Source organism: Alligator sinensis, unplaced genomic scaffold (genome assembly GCF_000455745.1).
Source record: "Alligator sinensis unplaced genomic scaffold, ASM45574v1 scaffold1227_1, whole genome shotgun sequence".
In the NCBI taxonomy this organism is placed as follows: Eukaryota; Metazoa; Chordata; order Crocodylia; family Alligatoridae; genus Alligator; species Alligator sinensis.
Window position 1 is genome coordinate 370,774 of NW_005842618.1, and position 25,154 is coordinate 395,927.

Genomic DNA, 25,154 nt, shown 5'->3' on the forward strand with positions numbered 1-25,154 from the left:
ACATGCCTCCTGCTGAAAGCCAGCAAATTGGACTGAGCCTGACGCGGTTCAATCAGCAGAATGGCTGAGCAGTGATACAGAGCTAGCCGGAAAAAGCCTCCAGGATAGCCTTGCCCAGCTATTTTATTTGCACCGACTGAAATGACATTTCCTGCAGCCTTTAGGTGCACTTCATATGGTGGGGGAAGCCACAGCTTTTTCATCTACTAACTGATCATCATGCAAAAGTATTGGCTTCTCAAAATAATTTCATTAGTGGTGCTGGGTACAGAATGTATTTTGGATCAGTTATAGATTCAGCTCTATCATTTAACCACCCAAATGCAAGGCAACCCTGCTGCAACCTCAGAAAGCATTCTACTCAGGACAGAACAGCTCATTTTAATTCAAGGCTTACAGTTTCACACTGTTATCACCTTATTTGTTCTGTTACCTACTAATGGACCAGGGCCCCACTGTGCTAGTCCCTGCACAAACAATTTAGCATGCATTCCTAGTGGTCACTGCACTTAATCTGGGCAAAAACCGCAAGTGGAAAAGAAAGTCCTGATCCTCCTTTTCTCTCTCCCTGGAGTAGAATAGCACAACATGGAGTAGAATAGCACAACATGGCTGAATGGATTTGTTTTTTACCTGCAAATAAGAGCGAATACTTGCCAGCAGTAATATTCTTCTCTTCTATAGTGCCCTTCAGTGATGAAGCTCAAAGTGCTTTACAAATATTAACAGACATTTTTAAGGGTCTCCAGAAACGCGGACACAAAATGCAGCCTTCTGCGTGAACAACTAGAAAGACCGCTTGGCAATTTCAATCCTCATTAATTAAGCCTAAAATACCTCTGTGAGGCAAGTTACTCTTATTCTGCCAACTTTACAGATGAACTAGGTTCATCAGAAAGATTAAGTAGGTCAAGTTCTTGCCTAGAGTCCTAACTCCAAAATCTCTGCTCTGAACAATACACTGCTATTTCCCAAACTCTTGAAAGCTGAACCCCCATTCAAGAAGATTCATCTTAATCTGCACATCATCTTCTACCCAGCTAGTCCTTTTTGCCCATTCACCCCATTCTGGAAAATGCCAGCACAGATCTTCACAAAGTGATCGCTCCTTTCCATTTTGTGTGCCCTTTTTTAACCAGGCTGACATTTAAAGAAGTGCTATTGGCTTCTGAATTAACCCCCATGGAAATGAATGAGTTAGTTCAAACCCCAGCAGTATTACTCCAGGCTCTCTACAAACTCATATGGGCTTCTCTCCATTGCCCATGCTCATTTCTAAATATTTTTTTGTTATATATTACAACTAGAGATTCAGGTTAAATGTCATATTTCCGAAGTGGTTTAGGAGCATACATTCCATTTTTGCAAAAGGATTTATATACTGAGGAGCCTGACTTCTAATGACTTTCAATTAGAATTATGAACTAGACAATGCTAAGTGCCTAGGTTACTTAAAAATGCAACTTCAAAGTCACTTAGGCAGATGTGGGATGGTTTTCACAGCAGCTCAACTAGTTCTTCATCCCTAGCTAAAGGTAACTGTCCTACAGTATTGAAATCCGCCAGACTAGACAATGCCAACAACCATACAGCTGTACCTATACGGCAGTTACCCAAGCAAAGTGCTCAAGAGAAGCTGATGGTTACCAGGGATCCTTATAGTTAAGGGAAATAAATTCAGGAAGCACTGAATGCGTCTCCTCAAATTAAAATTTTATATTCACTTCCAAGTGGAGAGTGTCAGTAAAACTCATTCTCAATAAGCAGTGTTGTGATGGAGCACTATGAACTGAAATATTTAAAGGACAACGTTCTCGCTTCAATTTTACTCCCATTTTGCAGAATCTAGCTAAAAATCTGAAGCAGAGAGGGAGAGACCGAGATCTCTAGAGATATAAAAATTAACATTTTTCAGCTTCGCTGACACTCCTGTTCAACACTGAGTTGATTTCAAATGCTCTCCACAGTATTAAATCCCAACCTGCCCCTCACTTCTCCCCAAAACAACCTTTTCAACCATCCTGAGAGCCCATAGAGAGCCATTCTATTTGATCTTTACTACCTAAGAGAGAGCCTCCATTTCCTGTAAAGGTGGCTGATACGACTCAATTGAAAGCTTGCATGGGAAGTAAAGGAGGAAAAAATATAGCTGAGATAATCTTTCACACCTCTGATGTGTGCCACTGCCAAGTCAACAGCAGAGCAGAAGGGTTTTCTGAATAACCCTTGCCCTTTACCTAAAATTCACAATAGGGAGAACACACCAGTTTCACGTTTTTTCAGCTCCATCTCTCACACATACTAAACTCCTCCTTGCTCATTCTTCTCTTCTCCCCCTACCACCCTCCCTCCAGCTTCCTGCAGTCCTGTTGTTGCAAGATCCAACCCCTCTGCAGCTCCTGCCATCTGGACCAGCCTTCCTGTATCACACCAACTCACTCCCAATCTCATCTGAAAATGCGTCTCCAGTCCCTCGCCTGTTCCTTTGAATTCCTCGCTCCTGCTGCTGCTGTTTATTATTTAACTCTGTCATTGCATTATTTAAACTGTTATTAAAGCGTGCTGGGAACAGAGTCTGCATAAAAGTGGCGTTAATATAAGATGCTAGGCCCTCAGCAAAATGATCACAAAAGCCAAAATCGTGACAGTTGGAGAAAGCATGTTTGGATTGAGGGTGGAAATGCAGCAACTGGAAGCCAACATTTTTCTTCTGCCTCCGCACCAAGTACAACACCTTCTGTGAAGTACCTATTGCTGAACTCACATTCTCTCTCGTAGCATCCAGGGCATCCTTCAGCCAGCTATATGTTCAGGGCCAAACTGGACTCTGGCGTAGCCATGTCACCACCTTTGATTGCCTGGGCCCACTTACCCCATCAGAAGTAATATGGCAGAGCTGCAATTGCTGATGATTTTCCTTAAATACTCGAGGGGATAAACCCCAAAGTTACAAGCAGCACTTCTTTGCACGTAAAACTTACTATGCATCTTCAAGCCTGTCCTCATCTTGCCAAAGTTAAAAGCCTGCACGAGTGAGATTTGGAGAACGTATTTAGGCTCCGTTTCAGCAAGACACTTAAACACGTGCCTAACTTCAAGCAGGTGCTCCAAGTCCCACCGAAGTTTAGCATATTCTCTTGAGCTTTGCTGAACGCTAGTGGAAATTAAGCATCTGCTTAAAAGCTATGATAAATCAAGACAGATAAAATAAGCAAATGCATTTCCCTGCATGTCCCTCTCCTGAGGTAAGCGAAGTCCAGAGGGGCGTTTCAAATGAGTTTCGACTGCTCTGGAAGAACAGATCTGTCTGCAGCTATTGTGGGGGGGGGTGTTATATGCAGCCCAATACATAGGGCAAAGGGCTGGGACTTGGGAGATACATGCGCAAGGTCTGGGATGGCCACAGATTTGCTGAGTTATCTTGGGCAACTCATTTCCCCTCCCCAAGGCTCAATTTCTCCATATCTAAAACAGGGATGATAACACCAACCTTTCTTGCAAATTAGTTGGAAACCTATGAATGAAACGCACTAGAAGAGCCAAGAATTAGTTCTTGTGTAAATTTAAGAACCAAGTATGCACGCTCCAAAGCCTAAATGCAAGTCAGTCATATAGTGGTAGCCCAAAAAGGCAACCTCCAAAACTATTTCTGAGTTTTTGCACTCTCTGGCATCTGTGAGTCATAAAATTCTTCTCATTAATTCTCACAAGAATCCTGTGAGGAAGATGCACATAAACCATGACACAAAGGAGCACGTGGGTAGAAGGAAGTCTGTCCAAGCACCAAAAACAGAACCTAGGGCTGTGTCCAGGCATGCAGTGGTGCACAAATTTGTGCTGCTACTTTGTACCGCTGCAGGTGCACACCCAAGCACACGTGCTTTGTTGCAGGAGACACTGTGTCCCGCTTTGGACAAACTTCCCTGGTCCAGATCCTCCCAGTTCCCAGCGTATTGGAGCAGCCAGGGCACAAACGGAGGAGTGAAGACACTCTGACAGACAGCCAGTGTCTCCCTGGAGGGTTTGTACTGGTGCATGCTATTGTAGCATTTGCTGTGCTGCTTTTTTCCCATTTTTGGTGGGGTGTTTTTGCAACCAGAAAATCCCAGTAGCAAATTTTGCCCCCGCACTGCAAGTTTGCAGCATGGGGCACGCTTTACCACTCCACGTGTGCCTGTGTGTGGGAACACAGCCTAGGAATCCCACTTCCTACCATTGTCTTTCCTCTTTAAAACTCCCACACGGCTAGGTAGGGCCATTTCCATCATTTAAAAAGGGTGAAAGATATCTAACGGTCTGTTCACTTGTGAGCTACAGGAACTGAAGTTTAGAAGGAGCTTTAACTTTCTCTGCTTCACCATCAAAGGGCTGATTTCAGTAACATGATTTTCCTTTAGGGGCATTTCTGCTTTTTGAACCTCTCTCGTAAAGTAAACCTATCCAGGGGTTATTGGCTACATATATTGTTTAGTAAGAAAACCGTCTGCCGTTTCCTCTTTGTACTAGTCACGCTCTGTAATATGACTTGTAAGATGTGATGGAGACAATAGAAAAACAATAAGGATTGTTCGCAAAGTCCCAGTGCTGCTTAATGTCTGGTTCCAACACTATTTTCTGCTAAATATGTCATAATTCACTGCTGCTTCATCAATGCTAAACATGTCCTCTGATGAATGAATAGTGGGACAACGGATCTTGTTTTCAGTCTCGTTTATGATACATGGGCAGGACAGGGACAAATTTTAAAGGACTTTAACTCAACACACACACACACACACACACACACACACACACACACACACACATATATATGGCAGCCTGAATAGCTCCAGAGAATACTAATAGGAGGCAGAACTTCTTATACCTAGGTTATTCATTTCAGTGTGGTCTTGCTTGATTATGATCAGATCTCAGTAACCAAAGTGCTTTCAGGCAGCCTATGTAAAATGACTAACAGTATTACAAAAAAATGCCCTTTTGGATACAGCGGTCCATTAAGTCCGCTATCCTGCCTCCAATGACAGGTAACGCCATCTCCACTGGGAAAGGTGCAAGGAAGCCGGCAGTGGGAGAATTATGAAATAGGGAAATGTTTCTTCCTAACTTTCAACAGAGACTTGCTTATGTCTTGAAACCCTAAGGCTCGTGAACCTGTTTAGTATTTTTGGAAGTGCGGGCAGGACATAATTCTTCCCTGCTGTAACTCTGATCAGTTTTGTCATAAAATTAATTCTGAAAAGCTCAGAACAGTGATTAAGTGGCTGTGTATGTATGCTGCAAAAACTTACCCCAGTTTTGGCAATGTGAGATTGCGATCCTCAACAAAGGATTCAATTTCCATGGAATCTGAACTACCACAGTACAGTAACATCAGGGAAACATAGCATCTATCATCATTCCCCATCTTGAAACTCAAAATGTGACTCACCTTCAGACCACCAAACACGAATCAGTAACAATCTGATACATCCCACACACCATGCATTCGATCATTTCAGTCTGCCTGGAGTTACCAAGCAGATAATGAAGAGTGAAATCCAATGTCTTGAAGAAGGAACAATGCAATGGACTGGTAAACAGTGCTAAAGAGCATACTTCTGGTTTTTGACTCACGCTAATCTGACAATCTTTAAAATAGATTTTTCCTTGAAAAGCCAAGGTCTGAAATTCCTGAAATGAGTTACAAAAGTATCCAAGTGTTTTCAAAAACCAGATCTATGGAAATCACAAATTGGCAAATTCTCTCTCTTCTTCACATGCAGAATTCAGAAAGTGATTCACACTCCCAGTAAGACTTGGTATGGTTTTCCACAATGTGGATTATAATGCAACGGAAAGATTTGCACAAGTGTTCATTGTGAGCAAAATATTTCCGTTGTCACATCACTCACTATTTTCTGAGATGGGCATATTTTCTGGTTGATGCTGCTTTTAAAAGATTCTCACTTACCTGCCAAAATATACTGTCTATTGTATTTCCAAGAAAACCATCTCTCCCTTCTGACGACACCAGTTTAGGTCCAAGAATGGTCATAAATTCATCAAAATCAACCTGACCGTCCCCTGGAATGAAAGGGAAAACACCAATGAGTTTTAAATGGGCTGAGTAGTGCCAAAGACTAATGCAGCTCCCTAGAAAGAAAATTGGTCACGAACCAGTGGACGTGTATAGAGGTACACACGCACACAAACGCACATACGCACATCACTTACAGCACATCTATGATATACAAGGAACAGAGCTCATTACGGTTTTTATTAATGACTAATATTATAATGCTCTCCAAATGTCAAGTTAAGTTTGAGATCCCATTGTGCTAGGTGCTGTACAAACTCAGATAAAAAGACTCCCACATCTTGCAGAGATTACACGCGCATCAGTTCTGAAAACTACAAATGCTCAAGCGCTCGAGTAAGATTATATCCTCCATTAGCAACATTAATGCTCGGGCTTGCTGCAAAAGGATCGCTAGACAGTAAGATCTTCATAAGCTCTTCTTCAGCTCCAGAGGAGGATAACACACAGCAAAAGAACAGCCAGGCTATTATGAATCCACAAGGCTTTTCATTTGCCCTCTCATCAGTGTATTTCTCCTGGAAGTCCTGTGCACTCAGAGCAGAGATTGTGGATATACTTCCAGGAGACTGTTCGTGCCACTAATGAACTTGGGCTCTGCAGCCCCAGTAGTATATTGTGCATCTTGTAAATGAGCCACACAGCTGTTTGAAGCACATCTAAGTATTACATCAAACGTAATCACCATCTCACAACCTTGCAGGACAACTAAGGAAAACGGCAAGGGAAAACCTGAACTCCTGCAGGAGTTAAGGCATTTCTTTTAAATATCCTTTATATATATAAGAATATATATATATATTCTTTTTTAACAGAACAATTCGATGCATGCTTACCCTTTTCTCGATCTGGTACATATGTAGTTGCCCTCCATTACCATGGTGTGTAAACACTTCACAACATTTATAAGCTCTATCCTCTACCCTCTGTGGTAAGAAAGTGGTAGGTACTGAGGCACGGTGAGTCTCAAAGACTTGCTCAGGCTCATCACCCTTACTACTGGAGCACCTTGTGCACCCTTCCCAATTCCAGCTAATTTGATAATAGCAGGCTTGATGCAGACGGCTTTTATCTACATAGCCTGTGTTTTTGCTGTTCTTAAACTATTGGACATGAATTGCTACTACATCTTCAGGCAAGCATGACACTACTACAGAGTAATACTATAAGGGCACTGTTAACTGGGGTATCTGAGATACTGTTGTGCGGTCACATTATTAGCAACTGCCCGATCTGCATATATGCATATAAACAAGCGTGCTATAGGGTTTGGCCTTTTTTCAATGTGTTTTATATTTTTGATCAGTACATATGTCCCATTTACTGGAATTTATATTAACTGAGTTGTTATCTGAGTAGAAATACTCTGTTAAATAAGCTAATAAGAAATTCTCCCTTTTCCAGAAAGATGCTCTGTGCTCATTCAAGGGTTCAGGCAATCATTTCGGGAAGACAAGCAGAAATGGAGTAACCAGTGCAAAAACCACAGCTCCAGAAGAACACAGGAGGGGTTCTTAATGGCTGTGGAGCAGTCTCATCCAAAACCAGCAAAGTACATACTCAGGTAAATAGCCCCATTCAAGTCATTAAACTCTTCACATGCTGAAAAGCTAAGCACATGGTTTGCTTGACCTGAGCGCTCAGAGCTTTGCAGGGCTGAGCTCAATACTAGCGCCAAATAAGAGTTAATGCCTAATCTCAGGGACAGTCTGTTAAGGAGTAGGGAGGGGGGAGAGAGACCTGGGGGGGGACCCTACATATTTGCAAGCAACTTTTTAAAACATTTATAAGCTATAAGAAAGGGTGTCCTTTCTGCCTCCCTGTGGGAGACATCATGATGTGACATCAAGTCAGATTGTATCAGTCACATCACAGTGGATCACGCTGTGGAACGTAATGCAAGGTGACAGTGAATTCAGGGTGATTTACACTGCAATGCATAACTTAAAGGGAAATGCAACAATAAAACGACAGACATGACTAGGCAAGCTAAGTTAAAGAAATGAGTCAAGATTATCAAGAAAGCCATTTTATTTTGAAAGGTGTCTAAGACCAGTCCACCCACATTTGGTTTATGACCTCCTGATCCCAAAATACTGAGTTATCTATATATCATTTTCTACAGGACAGAGACAAATCTCATTTTATTTACTCAGGAGGTAAGTGGGGAGTAAAGTATGCAATTCGAGGGAAGAGAACAAGTGTTGGGCTTTCTGGGTCCAGTTTCTGCCTTACTACATAACCCTTTGGCCAAATCTTTTATAACTATCCCTCTGTGCCTTGGTTGATAATACCAGTTACTCCAACAAGCTGCTGAAGGATTTAATTCATTGCATTTTTCAAAGCTCCTGAAGAAAATAAGATCAAAGATCTTTCAAACTCCTTTTCGCTGTATTTTCAATTAAAGCTGGTAACCAGCAAATAGCCTGCGCATAATGACGGTTTTGCCTAACGGGACATTCCTTTTAAGCATTAAAAAAAAATCTTGCTGCCATCAGGCTCACTAGAGAGACTTCAGTCTCAGAGCATGGAGAGACACAATTCACAGCTTCAGCTGAAAACATTCTGGACTATTTAGTAGTCATCAGAAAACCCCTTGAAATCTAGTCCATAAGTCATGGCAATACTAAAACAAAGGGCCAAATCAAATCCTGCACACCTCTGTTTTTCCTATGCCTAAAGAAATCCTCTTCAGCAGAGACCACCTAAGTCAGAGCAATCAACCCACAACTTCATTAGAAAGCAACTTTTCACAAATATGGGGTCCAAACATGCACATCTCAGGCACATGGGGTTTCGGGTGTAATGGCACCCTTTAGCCATTATAAAGGCGGCCCTGAGTCACAGATTACAATGCCATATTCCACTGCAGGTTGGGGTTCGGCTAGATTCAAGCCCCCTGTTCTGATCTGGGCCCATCTGCCAGTCTATTGGTATGCTTTTTCCTAGGTGATGCCCTGTTCCTGTGATTTTCCCTATGCCAAGAGACTTGTAACATGCACGCTGTCCACATTCTGCACCCATCTCCCCGTCCTTTAGCTTACCGCTTTAATACTTATTACTTTACCAAATTCTCATCACATTCCACAAAAACACTTCCCCATCAAGGGCAATTTAGGCAGTCGACCAATCTTGAACAAATTAAACAACAAGAATAGGGCACGAGAAGGTGAAAATCTGTTCCCCGTTGAAAGCAGCATTTCCGTTTCACTTTTAGCAATGTAGAACAGGTATTCTCTTTTCCCTGCTCTCATTAATTATCAATACAGAATAGGTTTATAAACCTGACCCATACTGTGCTCACTGCCCTGATTGATTAAGGCAATACAACATTAGTATAGCTTATTTACAAACTGGAGATAGATGGAAAAACTTCTACTACTGCTGTATGGAGCCCATGGTGAACTATAGTCAAAGCATTTGTAGCCAACGACTTCAAAGGTTCACTGTAGCATGGGAAATACAGTAACATTTAAAATGGCAAATAGGTTTATCTACCCGTAGCTACCAGTGAGACTGCAGGTGAGGAACAGAGTTGAAATAAGGTAATGCAGAACACAGAAGGTCAACACTGCATGTTATTCATTCCTAGTGCATTTCACTGACTTCCTTTTGTCTTCCTAAAAGATTACTTCTTAAAAAGGTGCCCTGAGATTTTTCTGCCCTGTTATAGCACAAGTAAATTATCTTTCATGAAGGTTCAAAGGGAGGGGGGGAAAGCACAAGCAATCATATGGCTAAAATCTTGCATAATACTTAAAACACAGCCTAGAACATCAGATGTTGCAGTGTGGCTTAATAGAATTAAATCCGGGATGAATTTGAACCTTTTATTATTAATCTATGTTAGTACTTGCCATACATGAGAGGCTTCCCAGATATTCAAAAGGAGCATTCTCTATTCTAAACAGATCTCAATCTGGGTGCAGGCAAAGGGTAAGGAAATAAAAACAACAAATAGGAATAAAAGACAAGATATTTTGTCGACAGCCCTGCAAGTCAACATTACAGGACTTGCTGATCACTGCTGTTTACAATGTGTGAGCATGTGTCTTCTGCATTCCCTAACTTGAACTCTGAATATCTCCTGCTTACCTGGCACTCAGCGCAATCCTGCAGGTGGATCCATTAGCTGGGATTTATTGCACACAAAATGTTATACTCATCAAGGCGGCTGTATGCCTTGCAGACAGTCTTGCTGCCCAGAGCCTTCTTGTTACATCTCTGGACTTCACCTAGGTGAAGTATTCCTGTCTATATTCTATATAGATATCTTCCATGCATCTTCCATACAAACACCCCCCCCCCGCCCCCTCCCCGGGCTCAGAGGAAGCTCATTCAAAGTAAGATTTTCAAAGGTTCTTGATAGATTTAAACCCCTAAGGGCCACAGTCACTTGTGAAAATGGGTCTTATACTCCTAAGTCACTCACTCTAATGCATAATGTTCACAAGGTACTTTAAGAGCCTCAAAATGGAAGTGCTACTGACACATTACTTATTTACTCGACTTACAACAGATGGGGTTTACTGGCATTTCAGAGTTCGGCATGGCAAATCACAAACACACACAGCCCTAACTAGTATCATGAGCTGTATTTTCAGCACCATCACCAGGGATTTAATAGGGGGGAAAAATATCAAACAAAAACAAACAAGAAACAGGAGCTAAGTTCATTGGGGGATGTTAAGTAGAAAATTCTCAGGGCAACCTTTCAAGCCAAATAAATGAAAGCAAAGCACTGTAATAACATTGCCCGCAGGACCCAAACAATGTAAATGCAGACTGAGATATCCCAGTTTTGATTCTTTAATAAATACCCAGCTGTTATGGGAAATGAATCCAAGCTGTGGCCATTTGGCCATAGGCTAGTCATGCATTTGGGTAGCAAGGGCAAAACTCAATGAGCAAATAGAAGTGAGCTTTGGTCTCTCGCCATTATGCTGGAGAAACTATTCTAGCAAAAAAATGTATCAAAATAACCATTTTCCCGTCCTTTATAGCTCCCCTTCTGCCCTACACATTGCCCTGTTGTAAGGAGTTTTGCTTTAAAACATGGTTGCCTTCTCTCCAGGTCTTTTCACTGCTTAGAGGTTTGGCTGAATGAGGGTGAGAAGCCTGGTCTTGCTCCCATTGTTGGCAGTGGGAGTTAAGATGAAACATGGGAGACCAGTCCTCTACAAGCAAGAATCACAACTAGGAGGTTTTAACAGAAACACACCAATTTTGACCAAAACTCCTATCCAGAAAGTTGGCTCTGGTCCAGGCTGGAATTGCCAGTCAGAGAGAGAGGCAGTATTTCACTGGCACTTACCTAAGGTGCGGGAAATGAAGGTTTAAGTCTTTAAGTCTCCCACATGCCAGGCAAGTGCCCCAACCACTGGTTTACTGACTTCCTCTCATTCTCTCCTGCTAGATTTGTTCCACTTTGAATCAACAAACACATAGTAATTGAAAGGGGAACAGAACCCTGCCTCTCCCTCTTCCTAGGGATATGCCCTAGCCCACAGTTTTAGAGTCAACTTCGGGTCTTAGTTTCTCCTATGGGAGCTGTTCCCTTTTGAATAAATAATGAAATATGTATTGGGTTAGGCAGAGGAAGAAAGGAGACTGACTCTCCTGTGTCCAAGGACAGACCAGCACCCTACAACTGGTTCCCAGAGTCCTGGATAACAAAATATGGTTCTGTGTGCTCCTGTCTGACCCCTTTCTAAATGAGCTGTGTCTGTGTTTCCATACCACGGTTGCTGTCACTCCTTCCTAAAAGTCCCTTGTCATGGGAGTAAGGACGAGGAATGCATTTAAATGGAGATGAGATTCTGTGCGTGTGTGTGGACTGCTAAATATTCCCATTTCTTCTTGTGTTTGACCTCTAGAGTGCAGTTAGGCAGATATATTTAAAATTAATGAGTTAGTCATTTGCAGCTTGGGTCCCAAGCCAGTGCCACCCTCCTGTTGATTTTTATTTCCTTAATATCTAGTGGTGGTGACTCTCTATCTGGATTCATGCCATTGTTTGTGGCCGTGAAGTAACCGTGTACGATAATTACAGAATTTTCTGAACGTTGCTACTCCTACGGTCAAAAATTATACATTGGAAAGGTGCAGAAAAGCAGCAGCCAGAGGCATTTCCAAGGGGGAAAAAACTGTTTTGTCGCTTTTTAATTCAAAAGGAAACATTACCCTTGTCTAGTCTGACATCCTGCATGAAGCAGGCAAAGGACCTCACCTGGTCTTAACTGCCTCTGCCTGTAACTTCTGTTTGACTTCTAGCACATACCTTTCATAAAGCAATACATTACTCACAGGGATCAAATCTACCAAAAATCTCAAAGCCCTTCACAAAACACTAATGAATAAAGCCTCACAATAATATCCACACCTCACAGGTGGGGGAACCAAGGCACCAAGCAATATCAAGCCCCTCGCCCAAAGTTACCAAGGAAGCCAGCGGCAGAATCAGGGAGAGAGCTCAGATGTCTCCAGCCTATCTGGGCTGATGTCCTCAGGCATGACATTTCCAAACAATAATTCATGCAAACTCCCCTTTGAAATAAAGGAAATAATCAGCATTCCCCATTACAAAAGAATCTGGCTTTCCAGTCTTCCTGAGGCTCGCACACCTCCTTTGCTTGCTGCACCCCTTGGATATCTGCCAGTGAGAAGTGCCTTTTCTGTGTACCACAACATTTTGTTTAGCATGTGCTGAAATATAAATCCTTAAAAATCGTTGTTGGTCTTCCCTCACTTCCTGGAAACAAATCCTAAAAAATATGCCATTTTTTAATACGTAGGCAGACAAGGTTCTTTGGATGAATCTGATATCTTTTATTAGACCAACTTAAATAGCTGCAAAACAATTTTTAAGCAAGCTTTCGGGTCCAAAAACCCTTTGTCAGGCTAAGGACATTTCAGCAGTTGGTGTGCGCTCTTCCTGGGTGGAATAAAAAGTATCTATTTTGAATATATATGCACTCTGTACAGCTCACTACAGGCTGAAGTACACATTTTTCTATTAAGACAGCAGAACAAGAAAGTAAACCCCCCTTCTATGACCTCCCCTTTGAGGCAGCTTAGCTATAAAACACCTGGGTGGAAATAAATATGGAGTGTAGTTACCCAACTTCAGCCAGACCTGAGTGAGGAGCTTCAACCCGTTCACTGGAGTCCACTATATCCCACAAAGACTGTGGTAAGACGCAGGGTTTCAGGAGAGAAAGCCTGGATCAGGGTAGCAGCTGTGGCTCATTGAGGATTAAATATGCAAGATTAACGACATGGCTTAGCCAGGTGAAGGACAAGCTGTGTTTCCTGAAATTCTGAGAAGGCATCAGATAGAAACCCAAAAATCAAGGGGCCACTTGTTTTTCCATCTGTTTTGCCCAATAAGAAAGGGAAAGCCAGAAGGACTTGTCTGTTCCCTGTACTCAACCTGCAAGAAACCAATCTGAACTGGTCGTGGGGTTTGTGTTTCCAAGGATTCTGTTATGAAGCCGCCATGCGAGTACCAGCCTCCAAGCTATTTCAAGACACTGAGGCTTGTTCAACTCCCTAGCAAGAAAGAGTAATTGAGATCTCTAGCTGCACTGCTGCAAGGGTCTTCTTTCCCCATTCTAAGAAACTATTAACTACTCATGTGCACCTAAAGGGAACCTGTCTAACTACTGACCCTGGAAGACAGTGATTGAAGAGTAGGTCCAAGAGCTCCAATTTGGGGATTTTGAAACTTCAGCTCAGATGCTTCAGGCTGTGAATGAGAAAGATACTGCACCAGAAGCATCTCCTCTCAGACAAAAGACCAAGCTCTCCCAATGGAAGTCCATTTAACCTGTACCCTTGCAACTGGCTCTCAAGATCTGATCCTGCACAAGCTCTCTTGCAAGTGAAAGCAAGGCGAGTTGCCTTCAGCACGCGGCTAGAGGAGAATGATCCAATATCAACAGCAGCTTATATTGCAGGGGAAAAAATATGGCTGTCTGCCAAATAAGATGTCAGCTCCACGCGATCCCTTGGAAGCAACAGGACCACAATATTAACATCTCTTTGAATGACTGTACTGCAGGTAAATGTACTGCAGGGCCTGCTGTGTATGGCCTCCCTCCAGCATTTTTGGCTGTGCCACTATGCGGTTAGGCCAACCTGCTGCAATGCCTGTGACAGCATTTTCTAATGATAACCTCTGCAGTACAAACAAAGGCACCAGGCAAAGTGCAAGAGGCTGGGTGTGCAGGTGAAATAAATTTTGGAGTCCTGTATGTTACAGCAGGTGACCTGCCTGACACTTGATTAACTAGTCTGGCTAGATAGGGCTCTAATTATTTTTCTTCAGAAAGCTCTGAGAACAGAGCAACTCATTCAGTGTTGCAGTCAGAGAGACAGATCCACATGGACATTTGAAACAAGAGCAGGAGAGCCAGGTGTCTGTTGTGTGGCCTATATTCCACACAAACATGAAGAAATTTTGGTAATGTGGCAAAGTCAAGCACTTGAAAGACCGAAGGTACCAGAAAGTGAGAGTGCAATCCGTATGTGCATGCCCATTAGGAATATCGTATTGATCACATCTGTTTTTTCCCTTGGGACCCTGGTTGCACTCAGTGTACAAGATGTACAGTCCTCAGGGAACAAGGCTGCTGCTCGATATTTCTTTTTAGCCTCATCTTTCAACGTGTGGCCCCAGGCATGCCATCCAGACGCTGCACTCAACCTGGAATCTGCCGTTTCCTGGTGTTCATCACTGCAGTATCCAACCTGCCTTGCAAATGATCTTTACAGCCGTAGGGAAGGGGAATAGTATTATCTGTTTTACAGAGGCCAAGAAAGAATAAAGATAGCCCAAGTGCCAGTGTCCGCTAATTTTAGATATCCAACGGAAGACAGTCAGAGTTGATTTTTCAGGGTATTAGCCAATCATAACTTCTACTATCTTTAACTGGACCAATGAATACTCAGCACCCCAGGGGCCAAAGTTTCTCAGGAAGCCGAATCAAACAGTGACAGTGAGTGGCAGCCTGTAAAACTGCAGGTCTTAAGCAATTTTTCTAGCATGGTATGGGAATCTGGAAGTCAAATGGGCAATACACAGACTTAAAATGCAACTGCTTACATCCTGTTTTACCTCCTCATGTTTGAGTTACCCAAAAAGGAGTAATCAACCATAAGGTAGCATTATATTATAATGCTGCAAGTTCAGTAGTAGCTAAGTCACCAACAAAGGCAAAAAAAAGAAAAGAAAAATCAAAAAGAGATGTATCTAAAAATGGGCTGTCAATCTACTCATCAGCTTACTGATCCACTAAGCACTTGGCTTACTCAACCAGCTATATTTATTTAGGTTAGATTAGAGGGATGTACACAGAAGATTTGTGGTAATAAAGTTTAGTATTCATCGCTCTGTAAAATAAATGGAGAAGCTCCTGGGATATGTCCCTCTGACATGTAGTCAAGGTACTATATGCTTCTTCAATTCAAAAATGACAGCTGTAAGAGAAAGAGAGCTAAAAAAAAAAAATACTAGTTTTCAATGAAAAGTGAACAAAGAGCCATCACTATAATCCATTTCCTACAGGACAGGAAAGCACATCACAAAATCTATTATTTTACAGAAGAACAGTGTCTTGCCCCCAGCCCTCGAACAACTAAGAGCCAGCTGTAAATGGTTTTTTACTGAAATCAAAAATAGCTGGACTTGATAAAATTGTTTAACTGGAATGAAAGGTTTGACATATGCCAGTATATAGAGAGAAAAGATAATACTGCTACAGGCCACTTGCGGGTCAGTTAAGTCAGTACCACCTAAATAAAGGCAAGTGTGATTAAAACCATTTCCTTCCTGAGCTAATTCCATTTGCCAGGTGAATGAGCTTTCCAGCTCAGCAAAAAAGTTTAAAGTAGCAGAATTTGGCAGCTACATAATATCATTTTAAGAACAGGCTACGGATGTGTTATAAACCATTCATTCTCTCCTAATCACCTACTTAGATTTTAAACAGCATGTTTTGTCCTTCCATTTTACTTTTTTTCCAGTTCAGTAGCTGCTCATCTCTTCTAAGATTTCATGTTGCAGACAAATCTACTGCACAGTAAAGCATCACCATCTACATGTGCACATTTACTGCGCAGTAAATTAGTCTACTATGCAGTTGGCTAGTACCTGTAGATTTACTGTGCAGTAGCTGTTGCACAATAGCACGTGTAGACAGCTGGCCAGGAGCAAATTGCATGAAGCATGAAATATTCTGCTCCTTATATTTTTTTTTTTTACTTTAGAACAAAGCCACTGAGATCAACTGGCACAGGTGACAGAGAAAGATCAATGTTTAGTTTCTAGAGGGAGAATTTTATTTTCCCTGTTCACTTTCCAGTGCAACTCATACATCTACAGCATTTCCAATCTCACTATTGTTTTGGTTTTTATACTGATCTAGCTATACTGGTAAAAGCACTAACATGGATGCAGTTATAACAATACACAATTCCCCTTCCCAGAGCACAATAAATATACTGGTAGAACTGTGTGTACCCAAAGCTACGTTTTATTACTTTAACTATACAGGATGATGTTAAAGCAGTACAACTTGTGCAAGCAGCCCAAGATTAAAAAAAAAAAAAACAAGAGAAAAATATGGTGGCCCCTTAAAGATGGTGCTTGCAGCAGCTGAGTTGCTGAAAACAGGAATTTCCAATTTAAGAGAAATGTCAACATTTTGAAAACTGTGTTTGTTCTGAATCAGGAGGAAAACAAATATTTTTGACATTTCCCCATATGTGAACAAACTTACTTGGGAAAACTTCAATTCCACGTTTGGACTTTATTTTTATATTCTCTCATGCCATGCACATAGCAGTGCATCCCAGGCACTCCTACTATGGATGCTTCGTGACATGACAATGAAAATAGTTGAAATATCTTCTTTTTTAATTTTCTCTTGCTTTAAAATCATTACAGGCTGCTACTACTTGATACCTGATCTTCTTTTCTAGATGAGTGGTTCTTCTTTGTGTAGTAATAAAACAGCCTGACACCCAGTTTTCACAACCGCTTTCATTACCTTGTCTCAGCCTGGAAATTTTTTTCTAGGATATTGCTCCTTTGAATACACTGACTGCTCATGTAAATCTCTGGTTTAAAGCATTCCCTGTTTGTGTTGTAGTAAGAAAGGGTGATACTTCAGTGAAGTAGTGGTAATCCCAGAGGCACAACAAGCATTTTCTGTGCCCTGAAGCATCAGATGCGTAACTGGTAGAGGGGGTGGGCACTGGAATAGAGGGAAGGGGCTCCAAGCTCCTAAAAACATAAGAAGTGCCATACTGGGTCACACCAATGGCCCATCTAGCCCAATATCCCATCTCTGACAGTGGCAGAAGTGGATGCTCCGCAGGGAAAGCATCAAACTGGATACCTCTAGAGTGATCTATCCCCTATTCAATACCCTCCCTGGCATTAATGCATGGGCCTAGGGTGCCCAGGCCCAGGGAAGGGGTCAGGGCAGGCAAAAGTCCTGTTAACCACTGAAGCGTGATCATGTGTTAAATGCATGAGAGCCCGTGGGAGGCAGCAGCTTGGAACTTGTATGACCACTCCACGGGGATGGCTGGGGTGAGATGGCAGCGAGGATCCCTGATGCTCTCTGCCCAGCTGGTCTCTCTCTCGCATCCCTGTGCCCTGTCTTTTCAACATCTGAGTACAGGGCACCCATCTGGGCCTCAAGTCGACGCACCAAACCCATCAACACACAACTCTACTCAGCAATGAGAACTCTCTCTGGAATTTCGACAGCAACTCCAGTGCAGTGGCTACCAGCACTTTCAAACATTACCCCTCCCTCTATTCGACGGGATGCAGCAACATACAGAGAAATAATGTGCATCAATAGTAACCCGGATCTTCCCATCCACAGAGACCTTCAAGATCTCCCAACTCGTCGCATGATTTCATGAAAACTGTTTTGGACACAAACCAAGCACCTCCTGTACCACAACAGTGAAGAAACTTGGAGGAAAGCTTGGGTGGAAAACACTTTCCCAAGTAAACAGCTTGCCTCTGACCCAACAGTGCAACAACCAGGCTTTGACCTTCCACAGAGTATGTGGACAACCCTTAATACAATACGCACTGGACATGGCCGGTGTTGCCACTGATGTACAAGTGGCGCTTAAAAACCTTGTCTGGCTGCGGCTGTGGAAACCCTGACCAAACCATGAAGTATGTAATAACATCCTGCCCCAGATATAAGTTTGAGGGTGATATCCTGGAGTTACACTTGCTTTCCAGTAGGGTATTGGTCTGGTTGGGGAATTTGGAATTAAAATTGGGATAATAGCTCTTGCTCCTAAAACCATATGAAAGAAGACAACGATGATCCCTGTGCCTGGAAGGAGCCCAATCCTGCCTGCCCTTCCTCCCACCCAAGTGTCAGGTCTCAGGGCAGGCAGGCAGCTCGGGACAGGCTGCCAGCATGCACAGAGTCCCCCTAGCAATGCTGGAGCCAAATCCATCTGCTCGGCAAAATCACATTAAGCTCCCTTGTGGCAGACTCAGTGTATGTGCGTGTGTGCGCGTGTGTGTGTGCGTGTGTGCAAGAATCACTAATAGTATTCGTAGACTTATACTCGAGGCCATTGGTATGGCCTGTATTTTTCTTGTAGTACTTTACCATGGTGTAGGTACAATGTAAAATGTGTGTTTAAAAAAATAGCCAAACAAGACTCTACATGACCACTAAACTAAAACATCATTCCTTTTATAGCAATCCCATGCATCCGAGTCGTCTTCCTAAGGCAGTTGTTCTATTCAGTTTTGTGCGTGGTAAAACTGAGTAGTGAATTTCAACATCGTGTGTTGTGCTTTATTTATTAATGCACTATGTTAAACATTAAACAGGTCTATTTATTAATGCTTTTTGATGCATTCATATTTATAATGGGGTGTAGGGGGGCCTCCAATTTTCTGTTTGCCCGGGGCCCCGATAAATCTTGATCTGCCACTGTCCCTGGCATTCACCATTTATTGGGTTAGAGACACCAGGGGAACCATCTCCAACCATTCTCTTCAACAGCCATTAAGAGATCTCTTATCCATTAATGTATCCAGTCCCTTTTTTAACCTGGCCATGCTATCTGCCTCCACCTCCTGTGGCAATGAATTCCACAAGTTAAGCTCTGCTAAGTATGGTTTACTTTTGCATGGAGCAGGAGCAAGTGGCCAGGAACCAGCAGCTAGGAAGTGGAGGAAGTGAGACAGCTCCCAACTTCTATGCCCAGGGGGACAGCTCCTGGCCAGGCCCCAGCTGCATGGGAAAGCACCACTGGGAACAGGGCTTGTCCCCATGTGCACAGGGCTGGGTTAGCTCTGCAGCGGCAGCTGTCTCCTGGCCCCGAACACATCACGAACCCTCCCCATGTGCATGGGGCAAGAAGACAGCTGCTGCTTTGGCCAGCAGAGCTCTCCTGGCCCCGTGTGCACAGAGACTGGCCTTGTGCTCCCTGCTAGCCCCCGGGCTAGCACCCCGGGAGAACCTGGAGCTCACCCTGGCTTCTTCAGGGGGCCAGAGCAGTATTTTGCCGCACAGTAAGCCTTTATAGCATGAATAGCACATGTAGTTGTAGATGTGCCGTTGTCTAGTATGCAGAATACATTCAAACCCTTTACCTACCATGGTTATAATGACAAACATCCAAACTTACTAACTTGCCAGCAGAAAGATGGGTATGCATCTTACCCCTCAGCTATAACATTCACATTAATATGATGCAGTGCTGCATATAGGAAGGAACACAAGACCTTATTTTGGTCTCAATTATACCCTTGACTATTACAATAGCATCAGTGGGCCCTGGAATGCAAGTCAGAGCAGAATTTGGCCAAGGATATAAGAGCATGCGTCACACATGTGAGGAATAACAGCTGGAGCATTTCTATATGGTCACTGTGCATTATGCAACTGCGCTCTGCTGCTTTACTGTAAAATTTCTCCCAAAACACAGAGCAGAAATGAAATTTAGACACCACTTTTACACTCGCAATAGGGCTTTAGCAATGTAAAGACCTCTGTTAAGGATGATTCTCATCCTTAAAGCGATGTAGGCACCAGTCTCTGACTTTCTTTCCCAATAATGACAGGCAACTCTACATGCCAAAGCCCATTCTACTCTATTTTATACTGGTTCATATACGGCGCTCTCAACCATTGTATCTCAGCTGTTTCCCCAAGAGTATAAAGTAGTGTGACTCCAGTGATTTATTAGGTTCCCCTAGGGCGTGATATATTCCAAATATATACAGTCTCGCATTTCCCCCTGCCACACACACACGCGCGCGCACGCACACACACACACAGTTTTATTTTTTGACATTAAAACAAGATGACAACCAAAATATTTCCCTCCTCAGCAGGCACCCTCCACCTCCTCCTTCCTTCTCAACTGGGCTGAAAAATGCATTCAAATATAGTAAGCAGAGTTAAAAAAAGGAAAGCATCAGTGCCACCACTTTAAGAAATCCAATAACTGCTCTGACCTCCAGTCCCTGCCTCCAGTGAGAACTGGGGAGTTTCTTACTTGGGGAAATATTTGTATTCAGTCAGGTCATGCTAAGGTGAGTGTAACTGGACACTTAGTTCTTTGCCATGCTACAGGAGAAGGCAAAAAGGGCAGGAAATGTGCTGGTCAATAATTACAGAATCATACAAAACGAGGGTTGGAAGGGACCTCAGGAGGTCACATCTAGTCCAACCCCCTGCCCAAAGCAGGACCAGCCCCAGCTAGATCATCCCAGCCAAAGCTTTGTCAAGCCAGGCCTTAAAAACCTCCAAGGATGGAGCTTCCACCACCTCTCCGGGTAAGTTGGTCCAGTGCTTTACCACCCTCCACGTGAGAAAGTTTTTCCTTATATCCAGCCGAAACCTCCCTTTGCCATTAGCCTTCTTGGCAACAAGGGCACACTGCTGACATATTCAGCTTATCATCCACTGTAACCCCCAGGTCCTTGTCTGCAACGCTGCTGCCCAGCCAATCGCCCCCAGCCTGTACCGATGAATGGGATTGTCCCATCCTAAATGCAGGACTTTGCACTTGTCCTTGTTGAACCTCATGAGATTTCTTTTGGCCCAATCCTCCAATTTATCTAGGTCACTCTGAATCCTAGTTCTAGCCTCTATTACACCCCCCAGCTTGGTGTCATCCGCAAACCTGCTGAGGGTGCAATCCATCCCATCTTTCAGATCATTAATGAAGATATTGAACAAGGCCGACCCCAGGACTGACTCCCAGGACGCTCCACTTGATACCAGCTGCCAGCTAGCTATTCAGCCATTGATTACTACCCATTGAGCCCAACAATCCAGCCAGCTTTCTATCCACCTTACGGTCCATTCAACCAACCTGTACTTCCTCATCTTGCTTGCAAGAATGTTGTGGGAGATGGTATCAAAAGCCTCACTAAAGTCAAGGTATATCACATCCACAAAGCCAGTTATCTCATCATAGAAGGCAGTCAGGTTGGTAGTGGCATGACTTGCCCCTGGTGAATTATAGTTGAGAATACTATGTTAAGCTACGTTATTTCTCTGCCCCCTCCTACCTCAGCTACATGGACAAAATGGAGTAGCATCAGCTTAATTCTGCCTACATAATATAGGCATATGGCTCAGTTAGGAAAGCAAATGTACTAATGCTCCTAATGGCTGATGCAGAAACTAGCAGGGTCGGTCAAGTATCTCCAGCTACTGCCCGGTCCTTGGCGTGACTCTCCCCTGCTATCCGAGGGACACTATCTATTTCACTTAGCCCTGCTTGCTCCCAGCTCTCCAGCTCTGCAGGTGCAGCCTGGGCCCTGTCCACATGCACAAGTGGGAAGAGTTGCTCTTCTGCTACCCCCTGCAGCACAATCAGCCAGCAGGACGAGCAAGAACGTGGTCTATCTGAAAATGAGGAAGTTCCTCTCCTCTGACATATCTGCAATAGAAAATTCCCTCTAAGGAACACTCTCAGACGTAAGGGACCAGAAAACTTCTTACCCATGGGGAAGCATTTTCTTAATACGCCCCCCAAATGTTATACTTGAAGCCTCTTCAAGACACTATAACATGGCCAGTTCAGACAAGAAGCTGCATACTAAAAGTGGGACCCTGAACACAGATCCCTTTGTAACTTTGCACATCCCAGATAACACGCATCTTGTTTTATTTGCTGGACCCACTACTGCAGCAAAGGAAAAAAGAGCACATTTCTAATCCCCCACCTTCCTACCTCTAATCTGAGCTTCTCTCCGGTTTCCCTTTCTGCCCAGCTAAGCTTCTTCCTCAAAAAGCAGTGTCTCAATCATAACAGTTGTAGATTGTGTATAGCTAACACAGACAAAAGTACTAATCACAGCATTATGACAAATCTGCATTCATTCAGGGCCTCAGGGTTTGCATTATAGTATAGCAATTTGAAGCTTCATCACCCTACAAAGGGCAAAACTCAGACTATTAAACTGAATTCCCAGGTCACTGGCACTAAGTTTGTTCCAGGAAAATCTGTCTGCATTACAGGACCTGTGACACAAAAAGAGAGCAGTTCATTAGAGGACAGCAGCACACGTACACTATCCACTTCACTTCAACAGAATACAAACACCGCTCCATCCCAAATGCTATTCATTCAGAATAATCATCCTCTACAAGTCTGCAAGACACCAGCATGCCAGTTTGCATGGACGTTAGTAAACTGATGGGCTAATGAAACTGTTCAAGCTTTGTTCTTTACCAGCCACGATCCCTTTCTCTTAACCTCACCCCAGAGACACTCCCATTCACTAGTAACTACATCCATTGGTCTGACAAGTTATATGCATCCATTGCCAGCCCAGTCATTGTCACATCTGTTGCATCCACATTTTCAGGATTAACTGTTAATATTCCCAAATTCTTCCCTAGAATTTCTGTGTTATTTTGCTCACTGAGATGCACAGAATGCTTTTTCCTTAGCTCCGGTGCTGCCCCTCTGCAAGGTAGGATGCACATAAAAAAAATGGGAAAAATAAAAAGAAGAAGAAATCTACTCACGTGTGTCTTGGACCATCACAGCTATGACATCACTTCAACATTGCCCCTCCCCCCAAATATATATATATGTACACACACACACACACACACACACACACACACACATTTTTTTTTCCTTTTAAGGTCAGTGGTAGGAATACCAAGGATATAATCAATCCCAATAAAGGAAAATGCAACAGAGAATAAATCACTATGCTATGACCAAATTGCATGATTCACAAGCTAGAGCTTATTTCAGGAAAGATAATAAGATACTTATGAAATCTCTCTCTCTGTCTCAAGTATCAAAAAAATGCTTTTGAGAGAGCACAATGTAATTTAGGTACCACAGTGAGTGAGTCTAAATTGGCATTAGGGTTAGATCACACCAGCAAAGAGGAGTCAGATTTGGGAAAACCTTCCAGGAAAACCCAAAAGAAGGTTTTTTTGGTCGCAATCTTACTTTTGAGTCAAGAATGAACTGCTGTTGGAATTACCTTTTGTTAGGAGAAACACGGTGACGATACTGGAAATTTATGCAGACGTTAAAAACCAGCACTTGTACATGCAGAAGCCCTGACCAGTTCTAGTTTGGGGTAATTACCATTCCTATTTGGGCTTAACCAACATGTTCTAAGTAAGCAGCAAATATGCAGGGGGTTATAACATTGTCTTTCATTTCTGCCCTAACCTTTGGTTTAGCTGTATGGTATCAAACAGCTGCTGCCATCCCCACAGCTGGGACTGGGCCATGGGGCCTAGCGTTGGCACTGCCCATGCCCGGCCCCATACACTGGGATTGGGTGCCGGATCCAGTACACAGGACTTGGGGCTCCCCAGAGGCCTGGAGATTCAGCAGCAGGGGAGCAGTGCTGTTGCTCTCCTGCCACCAAATTTCCAGAACCATGGGGAACTCCATGGGCCAGCTGTCACGGCCCCCCGGGTCAGAGGTTGAGCACCCCTCCTGCACTAAGAGAGCCTTCAGGATAACGAGCACCGCACATTGATATAAAATGCTGCTGCTATTTTAGCTTACGATGACTGCAAAACCATCAAGAACCATCCAAAGTGCTTCTTCTCATGCTCTTCTTACAAACACTGATTTCATCCAAAATGAGTAAGGCACAGTTGCTCCCGAGCCTAGAATATCCATTCATTTTCAACTTGAACCTGATTTTAAAGGCTGAATTCTCACTCTCAATCGCCAGAGAAAATGGGGGCTACACCAGAATAGAAAGCCTGACTGATTCTTGTTTTGTCATTATAATATACTTGTCTGCAAGGCAGATACAGTTACACTGCCATCCTCCAATGTAAATATACTCCCAAGGTATTATCTGATGAAAACCTTATGTTTGTACTAGGTCTGTACAGAGTGGTTCAGATTAAACATCAACCACTGCCAATTTTATTACCTCACTATTAGCAGGCGCTGGCATCAGCCTTGTGTGGGGAAACATATGCCTAGTTAAAATATCTACCGTCACATCATTAGCTCTATCAATGAGAGGCCTCCAAATGCACAGAAGCTTTACTGCCTCTTCTGTGGCTCTCGCATACTGTGGGGGTCTTATGAGTGAATGCTGCACGTAATGATTTATCATGTAACCTGGCATCTCCGCTCAGAAATGCAGGCAAAGCACTGTCAAGTGCTCCAGTTTTCTGGCATTACCCTGGCAGATTGTTGCATCCCTCAGCAAAAATACATAATAGAAAGAAATGGGCTGCATAGGTCTGTGTTTGCAAATAAAGGGCCTCCTCCAAAGCCTACTGACTTCAATGGAAAGATTCCCATAGACTTCACTGTGTTTTGGATCAAGTCCCTCGTACTGAACAATCCTCGATCATGGAGTGAGCAACAAAAAAAAAGAAAATGAAATTATTTATATGGTTTCAGGTTGGTGTTATATATTTCAGGATAAGCTGCAGAAAAGAGCAATCCACTGAAGAAGAGCAAGCTTAGAGCTGCATTGCATTAGCTCTCTTTGCAAGCTAAATCATTTCTTCTTGTAATATTCCCCAGCTCCTGCATCACCTAATGAACTTTCCCT

General features: G+C 43.1%; 1 protein-coding gene across 2 annotated transcripts in view; it reads right to left on the reverse strand.

Annotated features, from left to right (window-relative positions):
• Positions 1-25,154, reverse strand: part of CALN1 (calneuron 1) — a 193,441-nt gene that overhangs the window by 73,841 nt on the left and 94,446 nt on the right. For both annotated transcript variants that reach the window (XM_006033270.2, XM_025215032.1), the window contains exon 4: positions 5,951-6,063. In XM_006033270.2, coding sequence (XP_006033332.1) covers positions 5,951-6,063 — 113 coding nt within the window. The remainder of the gene's footprint in view (positions 1-5,950; positions 6,064-25,154) is intronic.